Source organism: Podarcis liolepis, assembly GCF_965112155.1.
Source record: "Podarcis liolepis genome assembly, chromosome: 16".
Taxonomy (NCBI): Eukaryota; Metazoa; Chordata; class Lepidosauria; order Squamata; family Lacertidae; genus Podarcis; species Podarcis liolepis.
In genome coordinates, this window is record NC_139567.1 from 32,234,662 (window position 1) to 32,262,501 (window position 27,840).

A 27,840-nucleotide genomic window follows, 5' to 3' on the forward strand; every position below is an offset into this window, starting at 1 on the left:
TTTTGAAGTGCCCTTATGAATTAATTTTACACACAGAGAGAGGATCTAGTTCTCATTCCGTGTGTACTAGATTTATTCCCTGTTTCAGGCAGCAAGAGCTTTCGGCGCGAGGCTGTTAACAGCAGGTGTATGGCAGACAGAAATCCAACAGGTGCAGCTGTGCCCCGCCCCCAATCGCTGCAGCGATGGGAATTCCTTTAAAAAGACACAAAACACCTTAAAAGGCACAAGTGGGCGGGTCAGAAAAGCGCCCTCCCCCGGGTGGGGGGAAAGAGAGAAATGCTATGCAAATCGGAACGCCTCTCATAGCCAATGGCAGAAGGGCAGGAAGGTATCAAGGGTGTGCCGGAACCAATCGGGAGGCAGCAGGTAGCTTGTGAATGGGGAAGGCTGGAGGAGGGAGAGGGAGGAGCCGCCGCGCGCTCAGCAGCGAGGCTTAAAGAATCACAATAATAACACTTCCCCTACAAAAAGGGCGAGCGATCGCAGGTGATCGAGGCGAGCGATCCTGGGGGAAGGCGAGGCCGGGCGCTGGAGGCAGAGGGCGGGGCCTGGCTCAGGGAAACCCGAGTGGAGAGAAAGTAACTTTGCAAGGCGCGGCATGGCAGCGGCAGTAGCGGAACGCCCGGGCAGGCTCTGCGGACGGGAGCCGCGGCTGTGAGCGCGCAAGCGGAGAGGGCTGCTCGCGGGGCCAAGCGGAAGGTGCCCGGCTGGGCTCGGCTCGGAGGAGTCCCTTCCTGCGAGATCGCGGCAGGCTGAGACCGAGGGACTTGGAGAGAGAAAAAACGCCCCGGGTTTTAAAATTTAATTTTATTATTATTATTACAATCCGGGTTGCGCGATTTGGCTTTGGAGTAGGTGGGAACCTGCGGGCGGCTTTCCTCTTTTCACCGTCGTCCAGCCGGATCAGGCTTCCTCCTCCTCCTCCGGAGCCGGTCCGGTAACCGAGCAGCGTTCAAGGGATCGGGCGGGCGCCGCCGGAGCGCACAGCCAGGCGAGGCGAGCGGGCGCCGGAGCGCTCCAGCCGCGCGTCATGGAGAGCGCGCACAGCTCGACGGCCGAGGAGGTGCTGCGGCGCTTCGGCGTGCGCGAAAGCTGCGGGCTGAGCGCGGAGCAGGTGCGGCGGAACCGGGAGAAGTACGGCGCCAACGGTGAGTCCTGCTGGGGCCGACGCCGCCTCGCGCCCTACCGCCGGAGAACCGCGATGCCATCCATGGTGGCTTTCAGAACGGCGATGTCATCGGGACGGGTTTGGGGGTTGGAGCCAGGGTTAGCCCTACTCAGAGTAGACCCATTGAAAGCTATGGTTTCAGGTCGCAGCCACGCCATGCAATCAAAGCGCTCTGCACCGGGCATGGTTCGCACCCTCCCCAAAAAAGAATCATGGGAACTGTAGTTTTTAAGGGTGCTGAGAATGGCAGCATCCTTCAACTATAGTTCCCAGGATTCTTGGAGCAGGGGAGGCATGACTGACTGGTGTAAGAGTGCTTTGAATGGATGGATCCTACTGATTTCTATGGGTCTGCTCTTGGTTGCAGGGATGCCAACTTGAATAAAATATGGGGGGGGGGGCAGGTAAGCCTCGCCCTGCATAATCATCTCATGATGTGGCACATGCACACCATTTGAATGACAATGTCCATCGACTTTGAGGGTCCCAGCTCCCTCAAATATTACGTTGGGGGGCAAAGGGACCTTATCCGCTGGGAATTGGCTCTTACGCTGTGTGGGTGCAATCCTTTGTTTTCCACATAACAGGGGGGGGGGGTACCTTGAAAGGGGCCCACCTAAACAGAGAGTTTATAAACAGGGTGTGTGATCTGGGGTAAGGGAGGTACTTTTAATGGTTGGGTGTCCTGTGGGGTTTACGTGGGGCTGGAGAGGGTGGCTCTGTGGGGCATGGGAGTGCCATCCCGTTTGGGCAGTGGGTGGTAGGATCCTGAAGCCAAAGGTGACTGGGCAGAGAGAGAGAGAGAGAGAGAGAGAGAAGAAAAGTGCAATCGCCAAGAACCGCAGTCACTAGGTGAGAGCAGCACCATGAAGGCAAGAACCCTCTGCCCTTGCTTTCAGAGATAGACTGCCCCTAAGCATGCTAGTTCCATTGAGATGCCGCAACAGACAGCCATTAATTGGCTCCCTCCTCTCGGGACTTTTGTCTGATCAGTTTTAAAATAAGCACTCAAAGAGGAGCCCTGCTGCTAGAGCAAACCACAGGTTCCATTTAGCTGAGCAGCCTCCTTCCGTAGAAGTCGGCACAAGGCTTCCGGGATGTCTGCAAAAGCAGCCTTTTGCTCCCCTTTGTATTTGCCCCTAGTAATCTTACATTTACAGCTAGAATGCCCTGGACCCTGGAAGCTCCATTGAGAGAGCTCTGAAATGGCAGCTTTCATGCTTGGAAGGGGAAGAGGAGCGACTGATTTATTATTTTTAAATGTTGCTTCAGAGGATAAATTGAGGTTAGGTTTGGAGACTGTGGCAGGGTGGGGGTCAGAGATTATTTGGGCATGAAAGGCAAGGCTTGCACCAGCCATTGGTTACGGACCGTGGTGGTCTGACTGCCCGGTGAAGGAAGAACTGGCTGGGCCCTGGGCAGGCCCTGGAAGACTGCTTTGCTTAGGAGTTACCTGGAAGGTGAATCATAGAATCATGGAGCTGGAAGATGTCCCAAAGGTCATCTAGCCCAGCCCCCTGCCATGAGAAGTGCTTGGAGCTGCGATTGTGAATCTGGTCAGGCCTGGGCCGGGGGGGGGGGAGAGAGCAGGGAGCGGACACCTGGATTTGCAGAGAGCATCTACGGTGGTGGTGACCTAGGTCTTTGGGAGAACTGCTCTGTGTTGGGACTTGGCTAGGGGTTGATGTGTCTGTAAGTGAATATTGTGGGTGAATTTTGGGGTGCAGATAACCTGGAAGCAGGCTTCGGAAGGGGGCTTTGAGTCACAGGCAGAGTAAACACAGGAACATTAGCAAGCTGCTTTCTGTACCCTCGGTCTCTTACAATGTCTGTGCCTGAACCCATCTAGCTGGGTGTTCCCTACACCAACTGGCAGCAGCTCCCTAGGGTTACGTGTAGGTAGTAGTCTTCTCATCCCTGCTTGGAGCTGCTGGAAGGAATTGAAACTGAGACTTTGGGCATGAAAAGCAGGTGTCCTGCCACAAAGCCTTGACCCTTCCAACATTCCAGCACAGAATTGTAGAGTTGAAAGGGACCCTGAGGATTCCCAGGACCTGGGAGACGAGCGTCCAAACCCTGACTCATCCAAGAAGCTCACTGGGTGACCTTGGGGCCAAGCACTAGCTCTCCGTCTCACCTACCTCACAAGGGGTTGTGGGGATTAAATGAAGGCAGGGAAGAACCATGTTGGGGACCATGATCTTCTTGGAAGAAAGATGGGATATCATTTACCTATTTATTGCATTTATATCCCACCCATTTCTTCAAGGAGCACAAGGTAGAGCACATGGTTCTCCTCTTCCTCATTTAATCCTCACAACAGTCCTGTGAGGTAGGTCTGGCTGAGAGGCAGAGCCTGGCCCAGGGTTAGCCAGTGAGCTTCATGGCTGAGTGGGGATTTGAACCCAGATCTCCCAAGTCATTGTCCGACACTCTAACCACTGTGCTACACCAGCTCTCCATTTGTACAATGAATATTCAGGGTGGAGTGTGCAGGAGCCAGGGTTGGCAGAGGTGGCGTGGGTCAGGGAGTGCACTGATTCAGGCTGTCACCCCATGTCTCACAGTATTGACCACTCTAGAGGGAGCCATGATGCTCTAGATCAGCCTTTCTTAACCCTGGTTCCCCAGAGGTTGTTGGACTATAACTCCCATCATTCGTGACGAGTGGTCTTGTTAGCTAGGGATAATGGGAGTTGTAGTCCAAAAAACAGCTAGAGACCCAAGTTTGGGGAAACACTGCTCTAGATGGTTCTTGCCGTCAGGCTGGTGCTCTTAGATGTTGCTGGACCAGGCATCCCAAACTCTGCCCTCTAGCTGTTTTGGGACTACAGTTCCCATCACCCCTGACCACTGGTCCTTTTAGCTAGGGATGATGGGAGTTGTAGTCCCAAAACAGCTGAGTTTGGGGATACCTGTGCTGGACTCTCATCTCCCGGCCAGAGTGGCCAGTTGCCAGAGAGGATGATGGGAGTTGTAGTCCAAAGCATCTAGAGGGGAACGACTGACTTGGAAATAAGGCCCACTGGGCTACTACGTTCTTTGGTAGCCACTCCCTCTAACCCAGGACAGATGATTATCATCCCTCCCAAACCCTGCAGGCCAACGTTGGCAGGTAGGCAGGACCACCCACCTGTCAGTCATCTGATACCTTAATTGTGTCAGGTGAATGGCAGGTGTCCTGCCCATCTGCCAGACCTGGCCTACGAAGGTGGGAAGATAGTGACAGGGGGATGGCTTGACTTTCCAGGTGGGCGAGAGTTCCATAAGATTTATTACTCTTATTATTAAGACTGTGCATGCAGCTTGTAGGCTTCAACCTGGCAGGAGCCAGCTGCAAATTATTGCATCGATTCTTGTGGGTGGAGTCCCTCCCCCCCTTCCTCTCCAATCCCAATTAACCTCCATCTCCAGGGCTCAGTCATGCTTAATGACATCACTGGAGCTTGCTTCCTGTGAGATCAACAGGGGCTGCCCCTAGGTCTCAGGTCTCAGGGTCCTGACCTAGCAACTCTAGTATTTTACTTGGATGGAACGTTCGCTATTGTATTGTATTGTATTGTATTGTATTGTATTGTATTGTATTGTATTGTATTGTATGTTTGCTCTTGTATTGTTCCTCACCTCTGCTGCAGATAGCTCAGATGGTAAGAGCATGAGACTCTTAATCTCATGGTTGTGGGTTCGAGCCCCACGTTGGGCAAAAAGATTCCTGCATTGCAGGGGGTTGGACTAGATGACCCTCGGGTCCCTTCCAACCTTACGATTTTATGATACTCAGGGATAAGAGACCTGTGACCTTTGTTTCCTGCGGGCGCCACCTTTCCCCCCCCCCCCCGAGACAATAAGATTTGGTTATCCCTACACAAAGAAGGGTGGAACTTGACACTGAGCCTCAGAACACAACCACACCTGAGTCAATATTTATCTGATTAGAAGAAAGCTCATTGGAAAGTCCTTATGCAGCCCAACCAATATTTGCATATGCAAATAGCTTTGATGAAGCTGAAATGAAGTGTGTGTGTGTGTTGGAAAATGGCAGAAGTTGGAGGATGGGTTGTGCCAGGTTGTTGGGTTGTTTTTTTTTTAAGGCAATTAATTTATAAAAAAAACTTTGTAAAACTAAATTGAGTTTCAGAAGCAATTTGTGATCATCTGCGCAGCCTATTTTTAGAGGATGCATATTTGTCTCTCTGTGTGTGTTCTTTTAAAGGCTACTTATTGTCGGTGGGTAGAACGGAGGGGAGCCTGTTGTATTTCTGCAGCAAAGCCCTTTCTTGCAACGCTCTCTGGATTATAGAATTGTTGGGTTGGAAGGGAACCCAAGAGTCATCTAGTCCAACCCCCTTCAATGCAGGAATCACAGCTAAAGCATCCATGACCGATGGCCATCCAAGCTCTGCTTTTAAAAACCTCCAATGAAGGAGAGTCTGCCACCTTCTGAGGTGGACCATTCCATTGTAGAACGGCTCTCGCCAGCAGAAAGTTCTTCCTGATGTTTATTTGGAATCTCCATTCTTGTAAATGTGGAGGGCATGGCCAGCCCTAGTGTTGCATGGAGTGAGGCAGCTGCCTCGGGTGGCAGTTACTGAGAACAGAGGTAGTGAACTCAGCTGGGCATGCTATGCAGCCTTCTCTTTGCTAGCCTTCTGTCCTTGGGTGCCATAGAGGATGCTAATTCATCTTCCACGTTAAGACTCAGCTGCCCAAGGGGGAAGCACTATCTTGACATGTGCTTCGGACTGCAAAATGTCTTGGGCCAACTCTGCAGAATGGCTTTGATCAGGCACTGTCAACCTTCCTGCACCCAGGGGCACACTTGCAAACCAGAAAAATTGTTGTGGGCCCCCCACACCTAGAGGCACACACTGCAACCTGTTCTTTCAAGCCTGAGTTGACCCTTTGGGTGTCAAGGAACAGTGTTAGAAACTCAGATATATAAGTTAACCCAGGGGTCAGCAAACACTTTCAGCAGGGGGCCGGTCCACTGTTCCTCAGACCTTGTGGGGGGCCGGACTATATTTTTTTGGGTGGGTGGGGGAAAATGAACAAATTCCTATGCCCCACAAATAACCCAGAAATGCATTTTAAATAAAAGCGCACATTCTACTCGTGTAAAAACACGCTGATTCCCGGACCGTCCGCAGGCCGGACTGAGAAGGCGATTGGGCCAAATCCGGCCCCTGGGCCTTAGTTTGCCTACCCATGAGTTAACTGCCAAGACACACCTTAAACATAGCTTATGGTGGCCACAATGGTATGTCTAGGTGCCATTCCCCCTCTCCCAGTGGAGATTGTTATTGTAATTATTCTTTTTCATTTCATTTCTATACTGCATTATATTTTAAAGAAAATATATGGGATATATATTCAGTAAGTAAGCTCTTCTCCTTACCTGCTTAAGAAAACTGGAGGGGCCAGCCAGGTGGAGATGTCAGTCTGTATTCACAACTGGACCTGCGCAAACCACAGGACGAGCCTGGCTATTTTCGAACACTGTTGGGGAAGACCTCTCCGGCCAGCTTGTGCACCGAAAGGCATCTTTCCGCTGACCAGCTTGGCGGATTCTGAACTCACACCCACCTCTGGCTTCTTTACAGGGATGGCTTTGGAGGTTGAAGGTGATCAACGGCTGCCATTTGGTGATCTCTTACCAGGCGCTGCTGGACTTTGCAAGTCCTAGTTCTGAGCAAGCATGCATAGGATTGGGCTGGGTGCGAGTTAACCAGCCCTTCAGGATCTGGGATCTTCTGCCACAGGTGCTCTTGGCAGTTCCGCAGGAAATCAGGAGGGATTGAGCACAAGGTGATCTGCAAGGCGAATGGACTCTAAACTTCCTAGCCAACAGTATCGGAAGCTGCCTTGAACTGAGTCGGAGTGTTGGCTCTCTTCAGACAAGGGACATTCCCAGTCCTACCAGGAAACGCAGGGGATTCATCTCGGGTCCTTCTGCATGCAAAGGTCTACCACTCATCTGCCACTGAGCTACAGCTCTGTGGGTATAGATGGAGACCTCCGAGACCCTACAAATCTTCGGCGTTCAATTGAGCCTTTGGTTTATCATAGCACATTGCATTTTATTAAATCAGGGGTGGAGAACCCGCACCCCACCAGATGTTGCTACGCTCCATCACTGACCAGTGACCATGCTGGCTGGGGCTGAGGGAGCTGGGAGCCGCCAACATCTGGAAGTCACCAGGGCTGGCAACCCCTGGAAGAAAAACTGCGTTTTGTTGGGTGGCTAGAAGAAACTGAAACTGGAAACCCTTCTTGACTGTGTAGAGAAATGGGGAAGAGCATCTGCTTTGCATGTGAAAGGTCCAGGTTCAATCCCTGGTATTAGACGGGAAGGACTGGGGAACCCCGTTGGAAACTCTGGAAGGCTGCTGCCAGCCAGTGTTGACAGCACTGAGCTTGACGGACCAATAGTCTTCAGAGGCAGTGTGGTATAGCTGTTAACGTATAGGGCCTGCGAGACCAGGGTCCTCACTCAGCCACAAAGCTCATAGGAAAGTCACAGCCTCTCTGCCTAGCCCACCTCACAGGGCTGTTGTGAGCAGGAGAACTATGTACACCATCTTGAGGCCCTTGGCAGTGGTGGACTTTGGGCTTTCAAATTTCAGCGGCGCCCTGTGCAACTCTAAAACGCAAATTGGCCATGCTCCCCTAATTCCGCCTCTGCTCTTGGAGGGAAGATGGGTTATGACTGTAACAATTATAATTGTTGTTGTTGTTTAGTCGTTTAGTTGTGTCCGACTCTTCGTGACCCCCTGGACCAGAGCACGCCAGGCACTCCTGTCTTCCACTGCCTCCCACAGTTTGGTAGCTTCATGCTGGTAGCTTCGAGAACACTGTCCAACCATCTTGTCCTCTGTCGTCCCCTTCTCCTTGTGCCCTCCATCCTTCCCAACATCAGGGTCTTTTCCAGGGAGTCTTCTCTTCTCATGAGGTGGCCAAAGTATTGGAGCCTCAGCTTCAGGATCTGCCCTTTCAGTGAGCACTCAGGGCTGATTTCCTTCAGAATGGAGAGGTTTGATCAGTCTATGCGACTCTCAAGAGTCTCCTCCAGCAGCATAATTCAAAAGCATAACAAATAGAATATGTGCCCCCAAATAATCAGTGAACTTGTTGCAAAGATATTTTTTATTTCTTTAACGTGGTTTTGTCCTGCTTTTCCTCCAGCGAGCTCAAGGTGGCATGGATGGTTATTTTCCTCCACATTTTAGCCCCACAACAACCCCCTGAGGTAGGTTAGGCTGTCAGTTAACATAACAATATATATATATTTAAAAAGAAATGCAAGTACTGTAAGGAGCTGGCCCTACCATTAGGCAGAGTCAGGAAGACGCTTCGGGCAGCGATGAGGTGAGCAGTGGCAGCAAGATGTCAGAGGAGAGAGCTGTGTGTGCCGCAACACCTGCCCTGTTCAAGCCTGTTGCCTATGAGTGCGGCCAGAGGTCTCGTCCCATCACCAGTGTTGAAGTAAGCTGTCACTGCCAGAGTACAGAGGTGCCATCTTGGGCCCCACAGTGGAGGGGCTCAGCGCCGCAGTACACAACTGTGGCATCATGCACTGTGTTTAGCGCATGCCTCTGGTATCACGTGTGCACTCTGAACAAACTACAACTCCCAGAATTCCTTGGGGGGGAAGCCGTGGTGATCTAAAGTGGTTTCAGAGTGCTTTAAGAATATGGTGCAGCCTTTTAGTGGTACAGTGGTACCTCTTGTTAAGAACTTAATTCATTCCAGAGGTCCATTCTTAACATGAAACCGTTCTTAACCTGAGGTACCACTTTAGCTAATGGGGCCTCCCGCTGCCGCTGTGCGATTTCTGTTCTCATCCTGAGGTAAAGTCCTTAACCCGAGGTACTACTTCCGGGTTAGCGGAGTCTGTAACCCAAAGTGTTTGTAACCCAAGGTGTTTGTAATCCGAGGTACCACTGTATTTGGTCATAAGCTGGACTGAGGCCACAATGGCCAGGTAGGCTTCCTTGACGATTTGCTCCTTTTCCATCCAACAATGTGCAGAACGGCTTGTTTATGATGGATGATTTTGCCGTCAGAGCGGAGCCCATTTATAAATTAACGGAACGCTGTTTCTTGGGAATGGTATTTATTTGTAATTCTATAATTAAAAGAAGGTTGTAGCTTGCTGCATCCTGGAAGGCGTTCAGAGATCGAGCGCAGCCAAATTAAAGTGAATCATTCCTACGCTTTTTGGAGGCAGCTTCTTTGGAGACAGTCCAGTTGGTGGCGGTTTCTCCCATCGAAACAAAAAAAACCACATTGTTGTGAGAAATTGGCCCTCTTCGTAATCTTACGGGTGCTTAAAAAGAGGGATGTGACCTCTTCCACAAATGAACAACCAAGCTCCCATCTACAAAGCAACTGTTTTTAAAGGCATTCATTGAAATGTGGTTTCGGGTTAGGACTGCAGAGTCCTGGGTTCAAATCCTACTTTGGCCCAGAGTCTTTGGATGAGTCTCCAACCTGCCAGCTAAGATTTTCTTTGGACACTCTGTTGGCGGTTTTGTTTTTGTGAGGTGCCTAGTGGCCACCCCCACCACGAAAGTTCACTGAGAGGGGGACAAAGCATTGTTCCCAGTGGAGTTCTGAAAGAAAAAATGGCTGCCACAGCTACCTCGTGCAGAGCCACCACCAATAAGTCTCCACTTCTGTCCCCCTCAAAAAATAGCTGAAATGCACCCCCTAGGTGTGTTAGCATATTTTGACTTTTTTTTTCTTAAATGAGGTTGTGAATTAACTTGTGTTGATTCTTTTAATTATAGTGGGCAGTATAAAAAATATGTATCAAAATTTTCAATTATACATACATATATATATGCTTGTCGATGGTAATCTTTCGTAATATGATACCCTGCACAAGCCCAAACTTTGTAATATTTTAGGCAGGGTTTGTAATCAGCAGGGTGCCAGGCACATTTTGCACCTAAAAATTCTCCATTTGCGAACACCTCAGAAAGTCTGGGTGCTTTTTTTTTTTGCGCCTGGTTGACACTCAAGGATTACTGAAATAATGTATGTGCTTCGAAGCCTCAAAGTATATGTTAAGGATAAGCAACATGTTAAGGAGTTTAACAATAAAGAGTAGAGTGTTTTGAAAACTGAAGTATAGTACCATTATTTTTATTGGAAACACCAAAATAAACATGTATTAACAATTTCTGCTGAAAATGTGTCACTTATGTGAATTGTGTGTTAGTTCATGTTTATCAAAATAATAAATGAAAATTGTTGCCACATGGCAACTAGACAATCTGTTTTGGCGCCCACAACCCAGGTCTCAGGAGCCATTTGGCTCCTAGCTCTTCTATCCCAGTTTCTAACACTGAGTTTAGGGGAATGAGGGCCTCCTAACAGCTTTCAGCACCCTTCTTTTTTAATTTCATTTCACAAAATGTAAATACTGCTCGGTTGTATTTACCTTTAAGAAACTACAGTTTCCAGGTTCTTTGGGGGGAAAGCCACAACTCTTGAAAGTTGCTACATGGTGCTTTAAATGTACACTGTGAGAGGGGGCCTTAAGGCACCTTCCTGAGTAAAGAAACTACCTGCATTTCAAGGCAGTTATGATGAGGAAAGGGATAAATAATAAATTCTGCCTTGAGGTGCAGATAGATATGCTAGTGCTTTGTTTTTCCAGGGAATAGATGTCTTTGTTGCGCCGGTTTGTGGGGTGCTTTTGCAGCTCCATGTCCCAAATAGGAGGGGCGGCTCCCATGATATACTTCTCTTCTGTAAGGCTTCACTTCTCCAGGAGTGAATGTTGAATCCATGGGCTCCATCTACTTTCCTGCGCGTAGGACAAAAACTTGAGTCATAATCCCATTTCTGGCTGTTGTTCCCAGTTTTCTTTTAGTGGGGTGATGCCAGTGGTTCTGTCTCCCACCCCATGGCGGTACTGAGCATGCTCAGTGGTGGACCTTGGTGTGTGGGAGGGTCTCTAATTTCAGTGGCACCCTGTGCGGCACCAAAAATTGGCACCTACTTGCCGCTCACTTTCCATTCTACCTTATAGCTGTGGCACCCTCGTGGCACATGTGATCCCAAAGCTCTGCACTCAGAGCAGCCACGCCGGTGGTTCTCTCCTAAATCTGCCTTTGCCCCCATTGAGTCACTTGGAGCTGTCCCATTCAGATTGGTCCCCCCCCCTTAAAATAGCTCCTTCATTTGGGTTGCTCGAAATGGGGAAAATGCAAGCGAACATTCCTCTTGCTTCCGTGTTCGTGGGACGTAGAGTTGCCTGCCCACCCCAGTCTTGGAGCGGTGCGAGATTCCAGACGTTTGCCTGGGGTTCACGTTTCCTTTTAGGAATGAGGCATAGCGGAGACTGTGGCGTCTTGGGGATTTATGGTTTATTGACATATCTAAGCAACCTGAAGCTGAGGCTCCAATACAGGCATAGGCAAACTCTGCCCTCCAGCTGTTTTGGGACTACAACTCCCATCATCCCTGACCACCGGTCCTGTTAGCTAGAGATGATGGGAGTTGTAGTCCCAAAACATCTGGAGGGCTGAGTTTGCCTATGCCTGCTCCAATACTTTGGCCACCTCATGAGAAGAGAAGACTCCCTGGAAAAGGCCCTGATGTTGGGAGGCACAAGGAGAAGGGGACGACAGAGGACGAGATGGTGGGACAGTGTTCTTGAAGCTACTAACATGAGTTTGACCAAACTGTGGGAGGCAGTGGAAGACAGGAGTGCCTGGCGTGCTCTGGTTCATGGGGTCACAAAGAGTCGGACACAACTAAACGACTAAACAAAAACAACAACAACATGCAACCTGAGCCTGAGATGGAGGGGTTCGTAGCATTAACAACCCAAAAAGGTCTTGTTTCTCTTATAGCCAGAATTCAAACTGTGCTCTGCCTCTCTGGCTTTCCAGCCTCAGCTTTGCTTCTAGGTCACATTGCAGACACTTTCAACTCTAAACTCAGGCTTATGTCCTTTTCCCATCTCATATAGAGACCCCTCTCTCTTGCTTTCTTCATGGCCCATCAAACTAGGTGATTACCTGAACACCTGACTTGGTTAGCTTCTAACACTTGCAGGTTCCAGGGATAGAGTGTCTGGCACCCAGTTTAACACCCCAAGCCTTGATTAAATTCCAACACTTACTGGATCCAGGGATTTATAGTGGTCTGGCACCTACAAACTCATAACACTAGAAGAATACAGTGGTGGGGCTGGAAGGGACCTCCCGGGGAGCCCTCCTTATCATTGGTAGGCGGGGCCAGAGGTAAAAGTGGGTGGAGCAATATACAGTAGGTCACATTCCAGTCATAGGAAAGTTCAGAGCCTTCTGCACACACACACACACACACACACACACACACACACACACACCCCTCCATGTAGGGCAAGACAAAGGCATGATCACATGTCGGGAACTCTTCCCAGCAAGCAAAAGCACTTGAGGAGGCTGCTATGCAGGTCTTTCGATGGGTGGCACCCAGGAAAGAGCCTCAAGGGATGGATATGGATGCCAGGGGTGTGTGCATTTGAGCTGTGGAATAGAGGTTCTTTCCCCAGGATTTGGAGGAAGACAGCTTTGTTTTGAAGGATCTGGCGAGTTCACAGCCAGATCTGCAATGTGTAGATTTGTTAATCTCCCCTTTTTCTTTTTAAAAAGTGATAAATGGTTGCTAGGAAGAAATTGTTTGCTTGTTGCATAACCGTGTGTGTTCTGCACACACACACACCGGCTTCCTGCTTCCATTACGCTTTTATTATTATTATTATTAAGTGCCAGCTAAGCTTCAGAACAGCTTGATCCGTAAAATGTGCTGGGAGGGACAAGGCAGACCTTAGCAAATTAGTTTGTAGACTTTCCAGATTTTCTTCTGCTTTTGCATCTCGTCTCGCCTTCTGAGAGCCAAACCCGAGGCTCTGCGGCAGATGTGTGAACAGTCCTCTGGCGTTATTTTATGAAGGAGATCAAGCAGTGGGGAGGGCGGTGGCAGGGAGGGTAAGGCAAGTTGACCCTCTCCCCTCTCCGACTTCTTTTTCTCCTATGAGAGACAAGCGCACTGAACTTTCCTGGCCTTATAACAACAAGAAATGACACAGGTGCCCTCTTTCTATTCAGGTATTTAGCTTTCTGATATGGCATTGGGGGAGAAAAGAGAAATGCTCTTTTTTAAAAAAAAAACAACTTCCTGACTCATCCAGCTCAACTTTCTGTTCTTCAGCACATCGCCCACCTTCCAGCCCCCGATGCACACACTTAAAACCGTCTGATTCATAAACATTCAGTCCGCCCCACCCCCTTCTCCCAATCCTTTTTTCCTCTGGGGAAATCCAGATTACATTCCAAATGCCTTGGGTGCTTGATAATTTAATTTAAGCAAGCCCTGAATTTTGAATTGGGGAAAGATTTGCTTTCACTTTTTAAAGCCTGGCAGCAGCAGCAGCAGCAGTACAGGTATAAACACGGGAATTTGGATAGAGGGGAGTTGTGCCCCGAGGTTCGTTTGGAGACGTACGGTGGGCTGTTGCTCATGCTTGAACATAAGAAGAGCTTGCTGGATCAGGCCAGTGACCCACCTAGTCGTCCAGCATCCTGTTCTCACAGTGGCCAACCAGATGCCTCTTCTGGGAAGCCCGCAAGCAGGATTCGAACACAAGAGCAGTCTCTTCTCCTGGGGGCTGAGGTTCTGATACTCACTTTTAAAATAAATCAGAAAATGTCTTCACCTGCTCTTTGATCAGTAAGATGCTCAGAGTGGTTAATATGACATTAGGAAGAACTTCCTGAATGCAATAGCTGTTTGACAGCAGACTCTCCTTGTGGGAGGTTTTTAAGCAGAGGTTAGATGGTCATCTGCCAGAGATTATTTTGCGATTCCTGTATAGCTGGGGGTTGGAGTAGATGCCTATTGATGCCCCTTCCAGTTCTGATTCTTTGGCCTCTAATTTTGCACAAGCTGCATAGCCTTCAACGCCCTTTGTCTTGTCACTCTTGAATCCTGATACATCCCAGCCCACAATTTCAACTGATGCATAGCATTTACAGTGGTACCTCGGGTTGCAGATGCTTCAGGTTGCAGACTCCGCTAACCCAGGAATAGTATCTCAGGTTAAGAACTTTGCTTCAGGATGAGAACAGAAATCACGCAGTGGCTGCGGGAGGCCCCATTAGCTAAATTGGTACCTCAGGTTAAGAACAGTTTCAGGTTAAGAACAGACCTCCAGAACTAATTAAGTTCTTAACCCGAGGTACCACTGTATATCCTGCTCTTCAGCTGGAAAGGCTCTCAAGGCAGCTTACATCTCAACGAAATACAGTGTGGTCCCTATCCTTGGGCTGATCTAAGAAGGCATGGCACGAAAGGAAAATGGAATGGGGAGGGAAGAGGATGTGTCCATTCTCTTTTAAAGCCATCTAGGTTGGTGGCCATCCCTGACTCCTGCAGGAGTGAGTTCCATAGTTCAACTGGCCGCTGCGTGAAGAAGGGCTTTCTTTTATCTGTCCTGAATCTTCCCACATTCAGCTTCATGGGATGTCCACGAGTTCTCACAGGGGAACCTTTTCCCTATGCGCTTTCTCCACACCACACATAATTCCGTGAACCTTTTTCGTGCCACTTCTCCCTGGCTTTTTCTCTAACATATGAAGTCCCGAACACTGCGACCTTTCCTCATAGCTGAGCCACTTCATCCCTTCAATCATTTTGATTACCCATTTCTGGACCTTTCCCAACTCAAATAGGATATTGTAGAGTCGGAAAAGGTTCAGAAAAGAGAGGGGGGAAAACTGGGTAAAGAGAGACAGCTTGGCCGGTTAACCCCTCAAAATATATACAGTGGTACCTCAGGTTAAGAACCTAATTCATTATGGAGGTCCGTTCTTAACCTGAAACTGTTCTTAACCTGAGGTACCACTTTAGCTAATGGGGCCTCCTGCCGCTGCGCAATTTTTGCTCCCATCCTGAGGTAAAGTTCTTAACCTGAGGTACTATTTCTGGGTTAGCAGAGTCTGTAACCTGAAGCGTCTGTAACCTGGGGTACCACTGTACCTCACTCTTTCTTTTCCTGCTGTGACGATGTTCTGAATAGATTTTTCTCTCCAGAAACCCATCCCTCAAATGGGAGGCATTGATATAAAGAGTGCAGTGAGCATGACTTTCTGAAAGCAGCATGAAAGAGATAAAGTTTGTGGCTCAGAGTGAGTTGACATGGGGCTGCTGGGGGTGCGTGTGCGCGGGGCGGGGAGCGACTCTGCGGCTTCTCAACTGTTTCCATGACGTGCTCTCTGTGTTTGTGAGATTCATTCTTCCGTCGGATTAAAGCCTCCCTAACCATTTTCGCGAGAAGCTGCTGGGGCCGAGCTGGAGTGCTGCCAGCTGCTTCCCAGATGGTGGAAAGCACGGGTCGTATCAAATCATTGTTTTGTAATCTGCACACACCCATTGGCGTGGCTGGACGTTGCAAACCTGGTCTCCTAGGTTCTTCTCTGAATGGTACAGTGGTACCTCAGGTTAAGAACTTAATTCGTTCTGGAGGTCTGTTCTTAACCTGAATCTGTTCTTAACCTGAGGTACCACTTTAGCTAATGGGGCCTCCTGCTGCTGCCATGCCGCCATCGTGCGATTTCTGTTCTCATCCTGAAGCAAAGTTCTTAACCTGAGGTACTATTTCTGGGTTAGCAGAGTCTGTAACCTGAAGCGTCTGTAACCTGAAGTGTCTGTAACCCGAGGTACCACTGTACTTAGGCCGTGGTCGCACCATACACACGAGAATTGCTGCGAGACAGCATTTCAACTCCACAGTTCCGTGGTTGGAAAAGAAAGAAAGAATTCTGCATCGTTTCCAAAACAAAAACCAGTCCAGGGAAGCGGGTTAAGATGCTCTCTTTCCTGCCCTGCCACAGGGCGCACAGCTTTTTGGGGGATGTTTGGCTACCCACAAAATAAAGTGGAAGCCAGCATTGGATTCAAGCGCCCCATTAATCTATCTGGCTTGGGTTTTTGAGTTTTCACTTAAGTTCCACTCCCCGATCCATGCCCCCACCCACCCACTAAATCAAATAAATACATAAAAATATTTAAATAAAAGTAGAAAGAGTCAGAATATTTGAAATTGAAATGCTCGCTGCATTGGGAGAAAAAAAAGGAGGAATTTGAGAAGGAAGTGCTGAAAAGGTTTTCAGCAAATCCAAGAAATCTTGTTTTAGTTTACATTTTTAAGATAAAAAAGGCAAGCCCTTAGTAATGTTGCAAAATATACTTGTTAACTGCGTGAAAGGTAGTCCCTGGTGTTAATTTTTTATATTTAACTTCCTAGTTTTCAAATGACGGAAGATTTTTGATTTCTCTGAGCGCTTGGGATCAAAAGAAAGTAATTTAAAACAACTGTTGTTGAGAAATTTCAGTCCAAAATCTTCCAGACAGAGGATGATGGCAGGTGAGTGTCCTGCCCCACTCTCACATAAGTCCTGGCTATGCCCATGTCGCCTCATTGTTAAAAACGAAGGGGTGGTTCTTTAGCTGAAAGTAAGAGTTTAAAGGTGGGAAACATTTAAGGAGCAACTTGCATAAACCTCGATGACTTTTCACTGACTGATGCACACAAATACCTCCTCACCCAGGTCTTTAGCAAAGAAACAGCATGAATCACCCAATCTGAAGCTGTCTGCCACCTGCTGCCAGCTCACCTTGTGTGTTTTAAGGACCTTTTAAGGGTGCTTTAATTCTGTATAGATAGTGGCTGTTTTATTGCTCTCTTCCTGGGACCAGCTGGTGAAGGGCGGCTTAAAGATACCTTAGACAAATGTGCTGATATCTGAATGGTGCAGCGAGGCTGTTTCAAGTGGAGATGAAAATTTGGGCTTTTGTTTTAGGTGGTCCCCAAATAAAGTCATGCCTGTTAAGAAGAGAAGAAGAGCACTTAACTGCTTTTCCAAGAAGAGCACTTAACTGCTTTTCCTGGTTGGGTTCCCCCTGCTCATACCTTTGTAAACCAAGAAAACTTTAATTTATTTTTTTTAAAAAAAAAACCCCACAAAAACCCACATGGGACACTTTTTTTCTTTCTTTCCGCTCATATTGCATGGAGCAAAAAAAGTAAACTAAGCCCAAAAGTTCTGTGGGATGCTTTTTGTTTTGTTTTGTTATGAAAATGGTTGAAATTTGGAGGCTATACTACCAGGGGGGTGGGTTAGTTCGTTTGTGCTTTTTTACATGTCGCCGCGAAATCCCAATTTCTATGGTTGCTTCCGGAGAAAATAGATGGGTCTGTGTACGCTGAGATTCTCTGGAAATCAGGGGAGGGGGCGGTTCCAGTTCCTAAGAGTCTTATGTTTCTTGCACAGCTTCCTCCAAGCGGATCAGAATAGCTTGCCTGTTCCTTCCCCTTCCCATCCTCACCACAACAGCCCCACGAGGTAGGCTTGGTGGACAGTGACTGCGTAGTAAGCTGTGCGGTCGGTTGTGGGTTTGGAGCCCAGGTCCCCTTGGCTCAAGTCGCCAAACATTTTGGACTCAAATTCTGAGAGAGGGGGTGCAAAATAGCAATAACACGAAATCAGAGTGACAGCCACCCCTGGATAACCTTAGGCTTAGCGTGGGAAGTTAGCCATGCCCTGTTGGTCCCGTTTGGGGAGGTGAAGAAACATTTACTGCTACTAAGACAGAGGTCAAAGGTTTGACCCCCAAAGGTTTCAGAAAGGGCTGTAGCTTTTGCATGCTGAAGGTCTAGCTCCAATCTGCAAGAGCATCTCTGCTAGTTAGGGTTGGAGAGACCCATGTACCAGACCCATATTTCCAGAACCATGAGGACTGGAGTCTTGGTTTATTTTTAAGGGAAGGGCTGTAGCTCAGTGGTAGAGCATCTACTTTGCATTCCAGAAGTCTCAGGTCCAACTTCCAATGGCACCTCCAGGTATGCTCCTTCCTGAAACTCTTTAGTGTACTGTAGACAATACTGAGATAGGTGGACCAGTGGGCTGATTCAGTATTTGATTCCGATTCCTATGTTCCTAACTCCAGTATTGCCTGCTAAATGAGTCCACAGCGTCACAAGAAGATTCCTGCATTGCAGGGGGTTGGATGAGATGACCCTCGTAGTCCTTTCCAACTCTACAGTTTTGTGATTCACTGAGGGGGACGGGGGACGGACGCCAATTCCAAGGGCCGTCTGGCGGTTCCCTCCCTGCGAGAAGTAAGGTTACAGGGAACCAGGCAGAGGGCCTTCGTGGTGGTGGCGCCCGCCCTATGGAACGCCTTCCCATCAGATGTCAAGGAAATAAACAACTATCTGACTTTTAGAAGACATCTGAAAGCAGCCCTGTTTAGGGAACTTTTTAGTGTTTTATGGTGTTTTTGATATGTTGGGAGCCGCCCAGAGCGGCTGGGGAGACCCAGCCAGACGGGCGGGGTATAAGTAATAAATATTATTTATTTATTTATTATATCAGTGGACATGTTACCCAGCTGGGTGAGCCAATGTTCTGAAGTCCATATGGGTCGTACAACTTCAGCTTCTTCCCTTTTCTGGCTGGCGCTGACCTTTGTTCAGAAATGTAAATTATGTTCTTCAGAAAAGAGCAATGAGGAAATGGGCTGGAGGCTATTGCTGGAAATATTTTTTGGTGTGCCAGGTGTGGACATCTTTGGGCGGGACGGACATCTCTTTGACACATGCTTGTGTCGGATAACTGCGCCTGCCGAACAGTATGTCTTTAGGAACTGTGCTTTGCAAACGTCAAAACGGCACATCGCCTGAGGGGCAGGAGTGATGACTGAACCAGATAGCAGGGGAGTGTGGGTCAGGGCGGCTGCACCCATGACAAATTATGTGGAAGAGTGGATTTTCGCCGGTGCTAACTGGGTGTTACGCAGACTTTGGAGAGACAAACCTCCCTCTTCGCCACAACTTTAAAAGCTCTCAAAGTGACTTGATTTGGATCTGATTCAAGAGAACTAGACCCATCACAAAATCATTACTTTGATTGAATTTATACGCCCATCTTTTGCCAGTGGGCTCCCACATATCACAAAACAGAACCAAAGGATTGTACAGCATAAAAAAAGTACAAAATCATTTGGTTCTATCCAACTATGTCCTCTGCATAGTATACTCATTGAAATTAATGGAGCTCAGATAGACACAGCTGTTAATTTCATTGGGTTTCTCCTCTCCTGAGGAGAATGCAACTGAATTAAAATACAGCATTCACATCTGCACACTGTGTGTGTGTGTGGGTGTGTGTGATTCAGGATTGAAATAGTTCAGTGATTGGATAGTTTTAGAAAGTTGCTGCAGTTCCGTTGTTCTGGAGCTCTATATAAGCAGGCTGACTGAGCTCTTCAGTTCAGTTCTGTTGTGGCCTCTGAATAAAGAAGAGCTGTTTGAAGAATCGCTGTGTCGTCTGATATGTTCACCCACAACTTAACATTGACTACCGTACGTCAAAGAGCAGGAAAAGGCCACAGTCACACTATACTGCCACAACAAGATGGCTACCCCATGGAACTTGTCATATGCACACAAATGATCATCTTGTCGCAAAAGCTAAAATCTACCACATATTTTAGATAGCTGTTTTTGTTTGCTTTCAACACCGCCTAAGATACTTTTGCATGATGGGTCCTGGGATCAAGGAGCAACTTTTCCTTTGTTTAGATGCAACTAGACGCCATTTTGAATCAAGGCGGCGGACTGAACCTTTGAAAACGGCACAATTTCCCCCCGTTAGGCTTCCCAAATAATGTCAGGTTATGAGACTGCTGGTCTGAATATATTTACTGTATGCCGGTAAACTGTAGCATCACCGTATTAAATAGCAACAAATAACTTTTTAAAACAAATAATTAAAGGAAGCTTCAGGCGCCATCAGCAATTAAGCAAACCTATTTTGCTCATGTTGATGCTCAGACAAAGAGACATCTGCAGCTGCTAATTAAACTGTTTATAAGTAATAAAGAATAGTTAATTATCACATTGAGAATTGGCAGTATGGTCCTTTTGGAAATGTTTTGTTTACAAATTATTATTATCATTGATTTATTAATTGCCTTCTAAACCACCGTCTCAAAGAGATTTACACAGAAGGTGCTAGGTATTTCTAGCGAAGGCAGACACCTTGTCTATAATGGAACACTTTTCTGGATTTAATTTTTTAAAAGTTTGAAAAGCTGTTAATCATACAATGTTTCAAAAGGAGAATGTGGAGCAAAATTATTGTAGCTACTTCCTTGGCAGTGAAAATTCAGATCCTCTGTTTCCCCACTATCACAAAAGTGATTGCAGTTTAGATATGGTATTTTCTTCTACCTCCCCTTTGTAATAGCAGCTGTTCAGTGTTCAGATCTGACCAATTTGAATACTCAAAGGGAACTTTTCTATTAAGGTCAAAGACGACTCATAGCCACCCGTTTTTTTAGTTTTTTATGGAGTGCTGTGAGTGGGCAGGTCAGGGAATACTTGGAGAACACAGCTGTCAGGAAGTCAGACAAGAACTTTATTGTCTCTGTCTTCCGCAAGGACAGACACAACAAACGCCCGACTCCACCCACATACAGTAAGTCCAGTGCCATCTAGTGATGAAATGCTATTAATGACACTATCCACTGAAAGCATCACTGGCTCAACGAAAATTAAATTTCTAATTTTTGCCTGAACAATGGAACAATGTGTGAAATAAGTCCGGAGGAACGCCATATTGGTTAACTACCTCCTCCAGATGTGAAAACTTGGGAAAATACAGGTCTATCCCTCTTTTGCTGCTGGATGCAAATGTCTTGGAATCTGTTGTCAGTCATGTGCCAATGGCTAAATAGCCTAGTCTGTATTCTCTGATGTTTTGTGACTAAACCTGTCTCTGGTCTCCAAACCACTGTAGGCATATCGTTACTCCAGATGTACCCACTCGACCGCTTTGATTGGCAGATTAATAATACCTGTTCCACATTTGGAAGAGCTCAATCTTTTAATGTGGCATCACCTGCACTTTGGATGCAAGTTATAATCTTTTTTAATTTCTGGTTTCAACTTTTTGAAATTGTCGTCGTTAGTTCTTCCTGTTGATAATTTCATTGTTTATTTTATTGCTCAACAACTTTCGCTGCCCCCACCAACAAAAATCCTCGCTACGCCCATGATCCTCTTTGAGATATATGGTCGAGCGATGTATACATTTTATGAAATAAATAATGAATAAAGGAAATTTTCTAAAGGGGAAACATCAGTCCATTGTTCAGAATCTTACGAACCTCTTAAAAAGGAAAGGAACCTATAGAAACAAATAAATAGGAAAAGAAAGAGGAAACAAAACACTTTAACATAAATGTTTTTATTTGTGCATTTAGATCTGTAGACGATTCAAAGAAAGAAAATAGTATGTATTATTTTAATGAAAAGGAGGGACAAAAAATATAAATTAGACACTCAGATCAATTGCAAATTAGTGTCTAAATGTTTTGTATTAGATTTAAGTTGTTGTTATTGACACAGTTGAGTGGCACTGCCTGAGCAGCTTGCCTGGGAACACAGTTCTGCCTATTATCTCAAGAGCTTGCAAGCCTGACGTGGCTGGGTGGGACTCCACCCCTCCCCTTCTCTCTTGAAGAGAAATGAGGTGTGACTCTTGCCACTGCAGGTATTCTGCCCTGGAGGCTTCTTGCATCTTCCTTTGTGGCTTGACAGCCTTTTAGCACCTGCGGGGCAAGAAAAACCTAAACAAAGCTGATCTTGGTATCTCTCTTTCTCCAATGTGTGTGTTGGTGGTGTGGCACCCAGTCAGATGGGCTGGGTACACATAATAAAATAAAACAACAACAACAACAACAACAACAACAACAACAACAACAACAACAACAACAACTATTATTATTATTATTATTATTATTATTATTATTATTATATTGATTTAAATCAGACAATTTGATTCCGTACAATTGCATCTTCCAATCAAATGGATCTTCCCTGTTCAGCAGCAGTCTACCTCCCGAATGCCTCTTCCTGCAGGGCAAGAGCAGGAAAAACATTGCCACCTTTGTGTCCAGATAGTGGGCTTCCTGGAAGCCTCTCTCTTTGGCCACAGGGCTAAGAAGCCAGATCCTGAGAAAGATGGAATATAGATATAATAATAAATAATATGCCCCTCCCTGCCTTAAAAAAAAAGTCAGAAAGGTTTCTGTCTTGTGCTGTCAGCATCCATGACACAAGAGCCGTTAGGCTGCTTTTGGTCTGGTTATGGTTTGTTTTTTTCTTTTCTTTTTTACCTCTCCACCCATTCTTTCCTTCCTGGAAAAGAAAATACAGACCACTGAGATAGCAAGTGCCTGATTGTACTGATTGGGTTTTGCATGGGTAGCGAGAGTTACGTTTTTATGCAAAACCGTACTCCTGAGGTACCACACTCTCAGGAAGAAGTTGGCAGACCAACAAGGCGGGGGGGGGGTTGCTGCCTTGTTCAGAGGGGCACTGCCCCCCACCTTGCCACCACGTTTCGTTTGCAAGGGTTTTTGCAAACCACGTAAAAAAGGAAGAAAGCTAGCAGCAGTTGGGATTCCTTAACTTAGCGAAAAGCAAGCCGGAAGTGACATGACAGGAGTTTTTGAGCTGGTTTTGAGCTATTTTTTATGAAAATTGCCCAGATCTGCACTACTGACATGGGCTGCCATACGTCTGGATTTTCCTGGATATTTCAGCGATTTCTGCCTGGACTCTGCTTAATGGGGCTGAATATGGGCTGTGTCTGGAAAATTCCAGACCTATGGCAACCCTAGTATCTTGTCCATCTGACTGGTTTGCCCCAGCCACTCTGGATGGCTTCCAACATATATAAAAACATAATAAAACATGAGACTTCGAAAAGTTGCTCTCTACAGGACTGCTGTCAGATGTCTTCTAAAAGTCATGTACTGTGGTACTTCGGGTTACAGACACTTCAGGTTACAGATGCTGCAGGTTACAGATGCTTCAGGTTACAGACCCCGCTAACAAAGAAATAGTACCTCGGGTTAAGAACTTTGCTTCAGGATGAGAACAGAAATCGTGCTCCAGCAGTGCGGCGACAGCGGGAGGCCCCATTAACTAAAGTGGTACCTCAGGTTAAGAACAGTTTTAGGTTAAGAACGGACCTCCAGAATGAATTAAGTTCTTAACCCGAGGTACCACTGTAGTTGTTTATTTCCTTGACATGGGAGGGCGTTCCACAGGGCGGGTGCCCCTACCAAGAAGGCCCTCTGCCTGGTTCCCTGTAACCTCACTTCTCACAGGGAAGGAACTGCCAGAAGGCCTTTGGAGCTCAGTGTCCGGGCTGAGCTATGGGGGCAGAGACACTCCATCAGGTATACAGGGCCAAAGGCACTTAGGACTTTAAAGGGCAGCACCAACACTTTGAATTGTGTTTGGAAACATACCGGGAGCCAATATAGGTCTTTCAGGACCGGTGTTATATGGCCCTGGCAGCCACTCCCAGTCACCAGTCTAGCTGTGGCATTCTGGATTAGTTGTGGTTTCTGAGTCACCTTCAAAGGTAGCCCCACGTAGAGTGCGTTGCAGTAGTCCAAGCGGGAGATAACCAGAGCATGCACCACTCTGGCGAGACAGTCCACGAGCAGGTAGGGTTTCATCCTGCGTACCAGATGGAGCTGGTAGACAGCTGCCCTGGACACAGGATTAACCTGTGCCTCCATGGCTGGCGACGTGGGTGGCATTGTGTGTTAAACCACAGAGCCTAGGACTTGCTGATCAGAAGGTTGGCGGTTCGAATCCCGCGACAGGGTGAGCTCCCGTTGCTCAGTCCCTGCTACTGCCAACCTAGCATTTCGAAAGCACGTCAAAGTGCAAGTAGATAAATAGGTACCGCTCCGGCAGGAAGGTAAACGGTGTTTCTGTGCACTGCTCTGGTTCGCCAGAAGCGGCTTAGTCATGCTGGCCACATGACCCGGAAGCTGTACGCCGGCTCCCTCTTCCAATAAAGCGAGATGAGCACCGCAACCCCAGAGTCGGCCACGACTGGACCTAATGGTCAGGGGTCCCTTTACCTTTACCTTTACCATGGACGGCTGTGAGTGCACCCAGACTGCACACAGTTACTCCATTCAGGAGCAGGGAATCCCCCACACCTGCCTACCCCCTGTCCCCTCAGAAACAGTACTTCTGTCTTTCCGGGATTCAACCTCAAGATAGATTCATGGAGGATGCAGCTATAAGTGATTACTGGCATTGATGGCTATATACTGCATTTGCAGTGATGCTTCTGAATACCAGTTGCTGGAAGCCAGAGGAGGGGAGAGGGCTCTTGTGTTCGAATCCTGCTTGCAGGCTTCCCAGAAGAGGCATCTGGTTGGCCACTGTGGGAACAGGATGCTGGTGGTCCATTGGCCTCATCCAGCAGGCTCCTCCCTGGAACAGCTGCTCTTGCTGCTTCTTGGGCTCTGGCTCAGCTCCTGCGCTTAACACCGACTTTGCAACTTTTACAAGGGCTCTGCAGGTTGTCAAGAGGCGACAAAAGCGAGGCTGTTCTGTTTCTCTCTCCTCCCCCCGCCCCCCCCAGCTGCCGCCGCCTTTCTCCACTGGCTCACCACATTTTCCTTATTTTAGTCCCGCTGTTGACCTTGGGAGGTGACAAAATGGAAAATGATTACGGGGAGCTGGAAAAAAAACAACAACCAAAAAGAGTGGGAAACAAGCCTCTCTGTCGGCTTTTGCTTGTCAATTTGTAAGCGGTTTTTATCAGAGCGCAAGGCTCCTTCCTGTTCCCATAATACAGTGCAAAGATGCAATTTTTCTGTGCCCTCCCCCCCTCCACACAACCCAATTGTGTTTGCAGGAAGACACACATTTTGATAACACCTAGAAATGTCTCCGATGCCTGGCTTGCTTGCATGCACGAACCAGGATCTCTGTAGACCTGCTGTGCTTCAGGGAGGGACATGAAGTACTTTGGATGCTGTTGGTTCCCACCAAGCCCAGCCAGCATGACCAGTGGTTAGAGGTGATGGGAGTTTTAACCCAGCAGCATGTGAAAGGGGGCCGCGGGTTTTCTTTAGTCCTGCTGCATTTCCTATAGGGCATTAACAACAACAACAAAAAACCACAATTGGGATTAGAGAAAACTCATGGAAGGCTATTTGGGTCTAATGGCTGAGATAAAGCCTCCCTGTGCAGGGGCAGTCTACCTGTGAATGCCAGTTGCTAATGGGAGAATAATGGGGAAGGGCTCTTTATGACACTTGGAAACTCTTAGCACTCCCTAGGTAATCCAGCTGTCCCCCAGGAGTACGGTATTGCCCACTTTGGGAACCATTTGTCTAGGCCCTAGACTCTAGGGGGTTGGGGGGAATGGCAGGGGGTTGGTGAGCTGAATGAACAGGGGCCAGCCCCGTGTGTGTGTGTGTGTGTGTCTTATGCACACACACAAACGTGCCCTTCATGCAAGCAGATTCCAGGGCAGTGTACAAGAATGAACAAGAGTGTACAAACGCTTCAGGTTACAGACTCCGCTAACCCAGAAATAGTGCTTCCAGGTTAAGAACTTTGCTTCAGGATGAGAACAGAAATCATGCTCCGGCGGTGCGGCAGCAGCAGGAGGCCCCATTAGCTAAAGTGGTGCTTCAGGTTAAGAACAGTTTCAGGTTAAGTACGGACCTCCGGAACGAATTAAGTACTTAGCCTGAGGTACCACTGTAGAAAGCAATGAAATAAGAGAGTTCCTTTGTACACAACACTAAAACCCAGGGCCAAAATAATTATAGTATAGAGCAGTTAAGGGAGTAGGAGGCCATAAATCCATTCCGGGGGTGGGGACAGGCGTTGAGCCATACTGGTTCTGGATGATGGGAGTTGTAGTCCAAAATGTAAGAAGGGTATTGACAAGCTGGAAGGTGAGGAGACAGGATGGACCAAGATAATTAAAAAAGGCCTGGAAACCAAGCCTTAGGAGGAATGGCTGAGGGAATTGAGGATGTTCATGTTCAGCCCTAGAGGAGAGAAGACTGAGAGATGATATGAGAGCCGCCTTCAAGTATCTGAAGGGCTTTCACATGGAAGATGGAGCAAGCTTGTTTTCTGCTGCTCCAGAGTGTAGCTCCCGAATCAATTGATTCAGTGGCAAGAATGGGGATTCAGACTAAGCATTAGGAAGAACTTCCTTACGTTAGAGCTGTTTGACAGCGGAGTGTATGACCTTGCAAAGTGGTGGACTCTCCTTCATTGGGGGGGGGGGGGTTTCAAACAGAGGTTAGGTGGGTCATCTATCAAGGATTCTTTAGCTGTGGTTCCTGCAACTGTGGGTGTTGGACTAGCTGTCTTAAATATTGCATGAGGAAGTATTTGGGCAGAATATCTGCATTTAGATATGTATGGAATTACATATTATGAAAGGATTAAAAGAAAAAAATACTGGTTAGTGTAGAAATGGAAGAGAATGATGGACTGAAAAATGCCAAGATGCCATGGGTCATTAAAAAAAGACAGATTTGCCCATTCCTGGACTAAGCCGATCTTGCTTGTAAACTGGTGACTTGCATACAATTGTGTGTGTGTGTGTGTGTGTGTGTGTGTCAAATCTTTTTACACTTATTTCCCTTACTGGAAACTTCATAGCTGTCCCAGAGCTCTGACCCGCTCCACTAAGGAGCTCAGGGGTTTTAGTTTTCTTGGCATCGCTTTGCAAAAAACAAGCTGTTTGAGAACAGAGTCTTAAGAGAGATCTTATCACGATCAGCACAGGTGGGGGCAAGGGGCAGGGAGGTAGGAGCAAGTCATAACTTTATCAGCTTCGGCGGAAACCTTCCTGGGACAACCCTTGTTTTACTTTTCCTTGCCAGGCTTTAAACAAAAGTCCAGTTTGTGTGTGGATGTATTTTGTGTGTGTGTCTGTGGTGTTGTGGAGGGCGGAGGTGGAAAATACCTCTTAAGGGAAACCTCTGTTTGAAAAGCGCCAGGCCTGATATCGCGGGAAATGCTGCTGTGGTTTCCTGTGAGTAACTTTTGGGAGGGTTCACTGCAGTTTCCCCAACTGTAAGATTTTGCTGCTGGCTTAACGTTGTAACATTTGTTAGCCTGCCTTCTGGGTCCTTTTAACTAGCACCCCTGAGCCTGCAAAGCAGGGGTGACAGATAATGTGTCCCCTTTTTGGCCCCTGCTCCCGAGCTCCCACCAGTTTGGGCCGCGGTGGCAAAAACAAAAGAGGGGGTGCAGAATAAATAAGAACATAAATAGAGCCACACAGGAAGTGTGCTGTACTGAGAAAATAAGCAAAAAATGCTCAGCTCCTGCTTGAATTTACAGTGGTACCTTGGGTTAAGTACTTAATTCGTTCCCAGAAGTCCGTACTTAACCTGAAACTGTTCTTAACCTGAAGCACCACTTTAGCTAATGGGGCCTCCTGCTGCTGCCGCACCGCCAGAGCACGATTTCTGTTCTCATCCTGAAGCAAAGTTCTTAACCTGAAGCACTATTTCTGGGTTAGCGGAGTCTGTAACCTGAAGCGTATGTAACCCGAGGTACCACTGTATTACATTGGGTTGGCTTCCTTTGTTTGCCCCCAGAACCGTTGGCTCTCTTTCAAAATTCAAATACGTCCCCCCCCCCCCTTTTCTTTTTAAAGCACTTTGGGGATTTCTCTGGAAACTCACTCTGCTGTGTTTTGCTTTGGCAAGCGTTGGCCAAAACCACCTCCGTCTTAGACTTCTCC

General features: G+C 47.5%; 1 protein-coding gene across 2 annotated transcripts in view; it reads left to right on the top strand.

Annotated features, from left to right (window-relative positions):
• The first annotated feature begins 314 nt into the window (after window positions 1–314).
• ATP2A3 (ATPase sarcoplasmic/endoplasmic reticulum Ca2+ transporting 3) overlaps window positions 315–27,840 on the top strand; it is an 87,877-nt gene continuing 60,351 nt past the window's right edge. The window contains exon 1 of one of the 2 annotated variants that reach the window (XM_083479203.1): window positions 315–1,166. In XM_083479203.1, the coding sequence (XP_083335329.1) occupies window positions 1,034–1,166 (133 nt within the window). In that variant the 5' untranslated portion in view covers window positions 315–1,033. The remainder of the gene's footprint in view (window positions 1,167–27,840) is intronic. The other variant, XM_083479202.1, reaches the window with a different exon arrangement.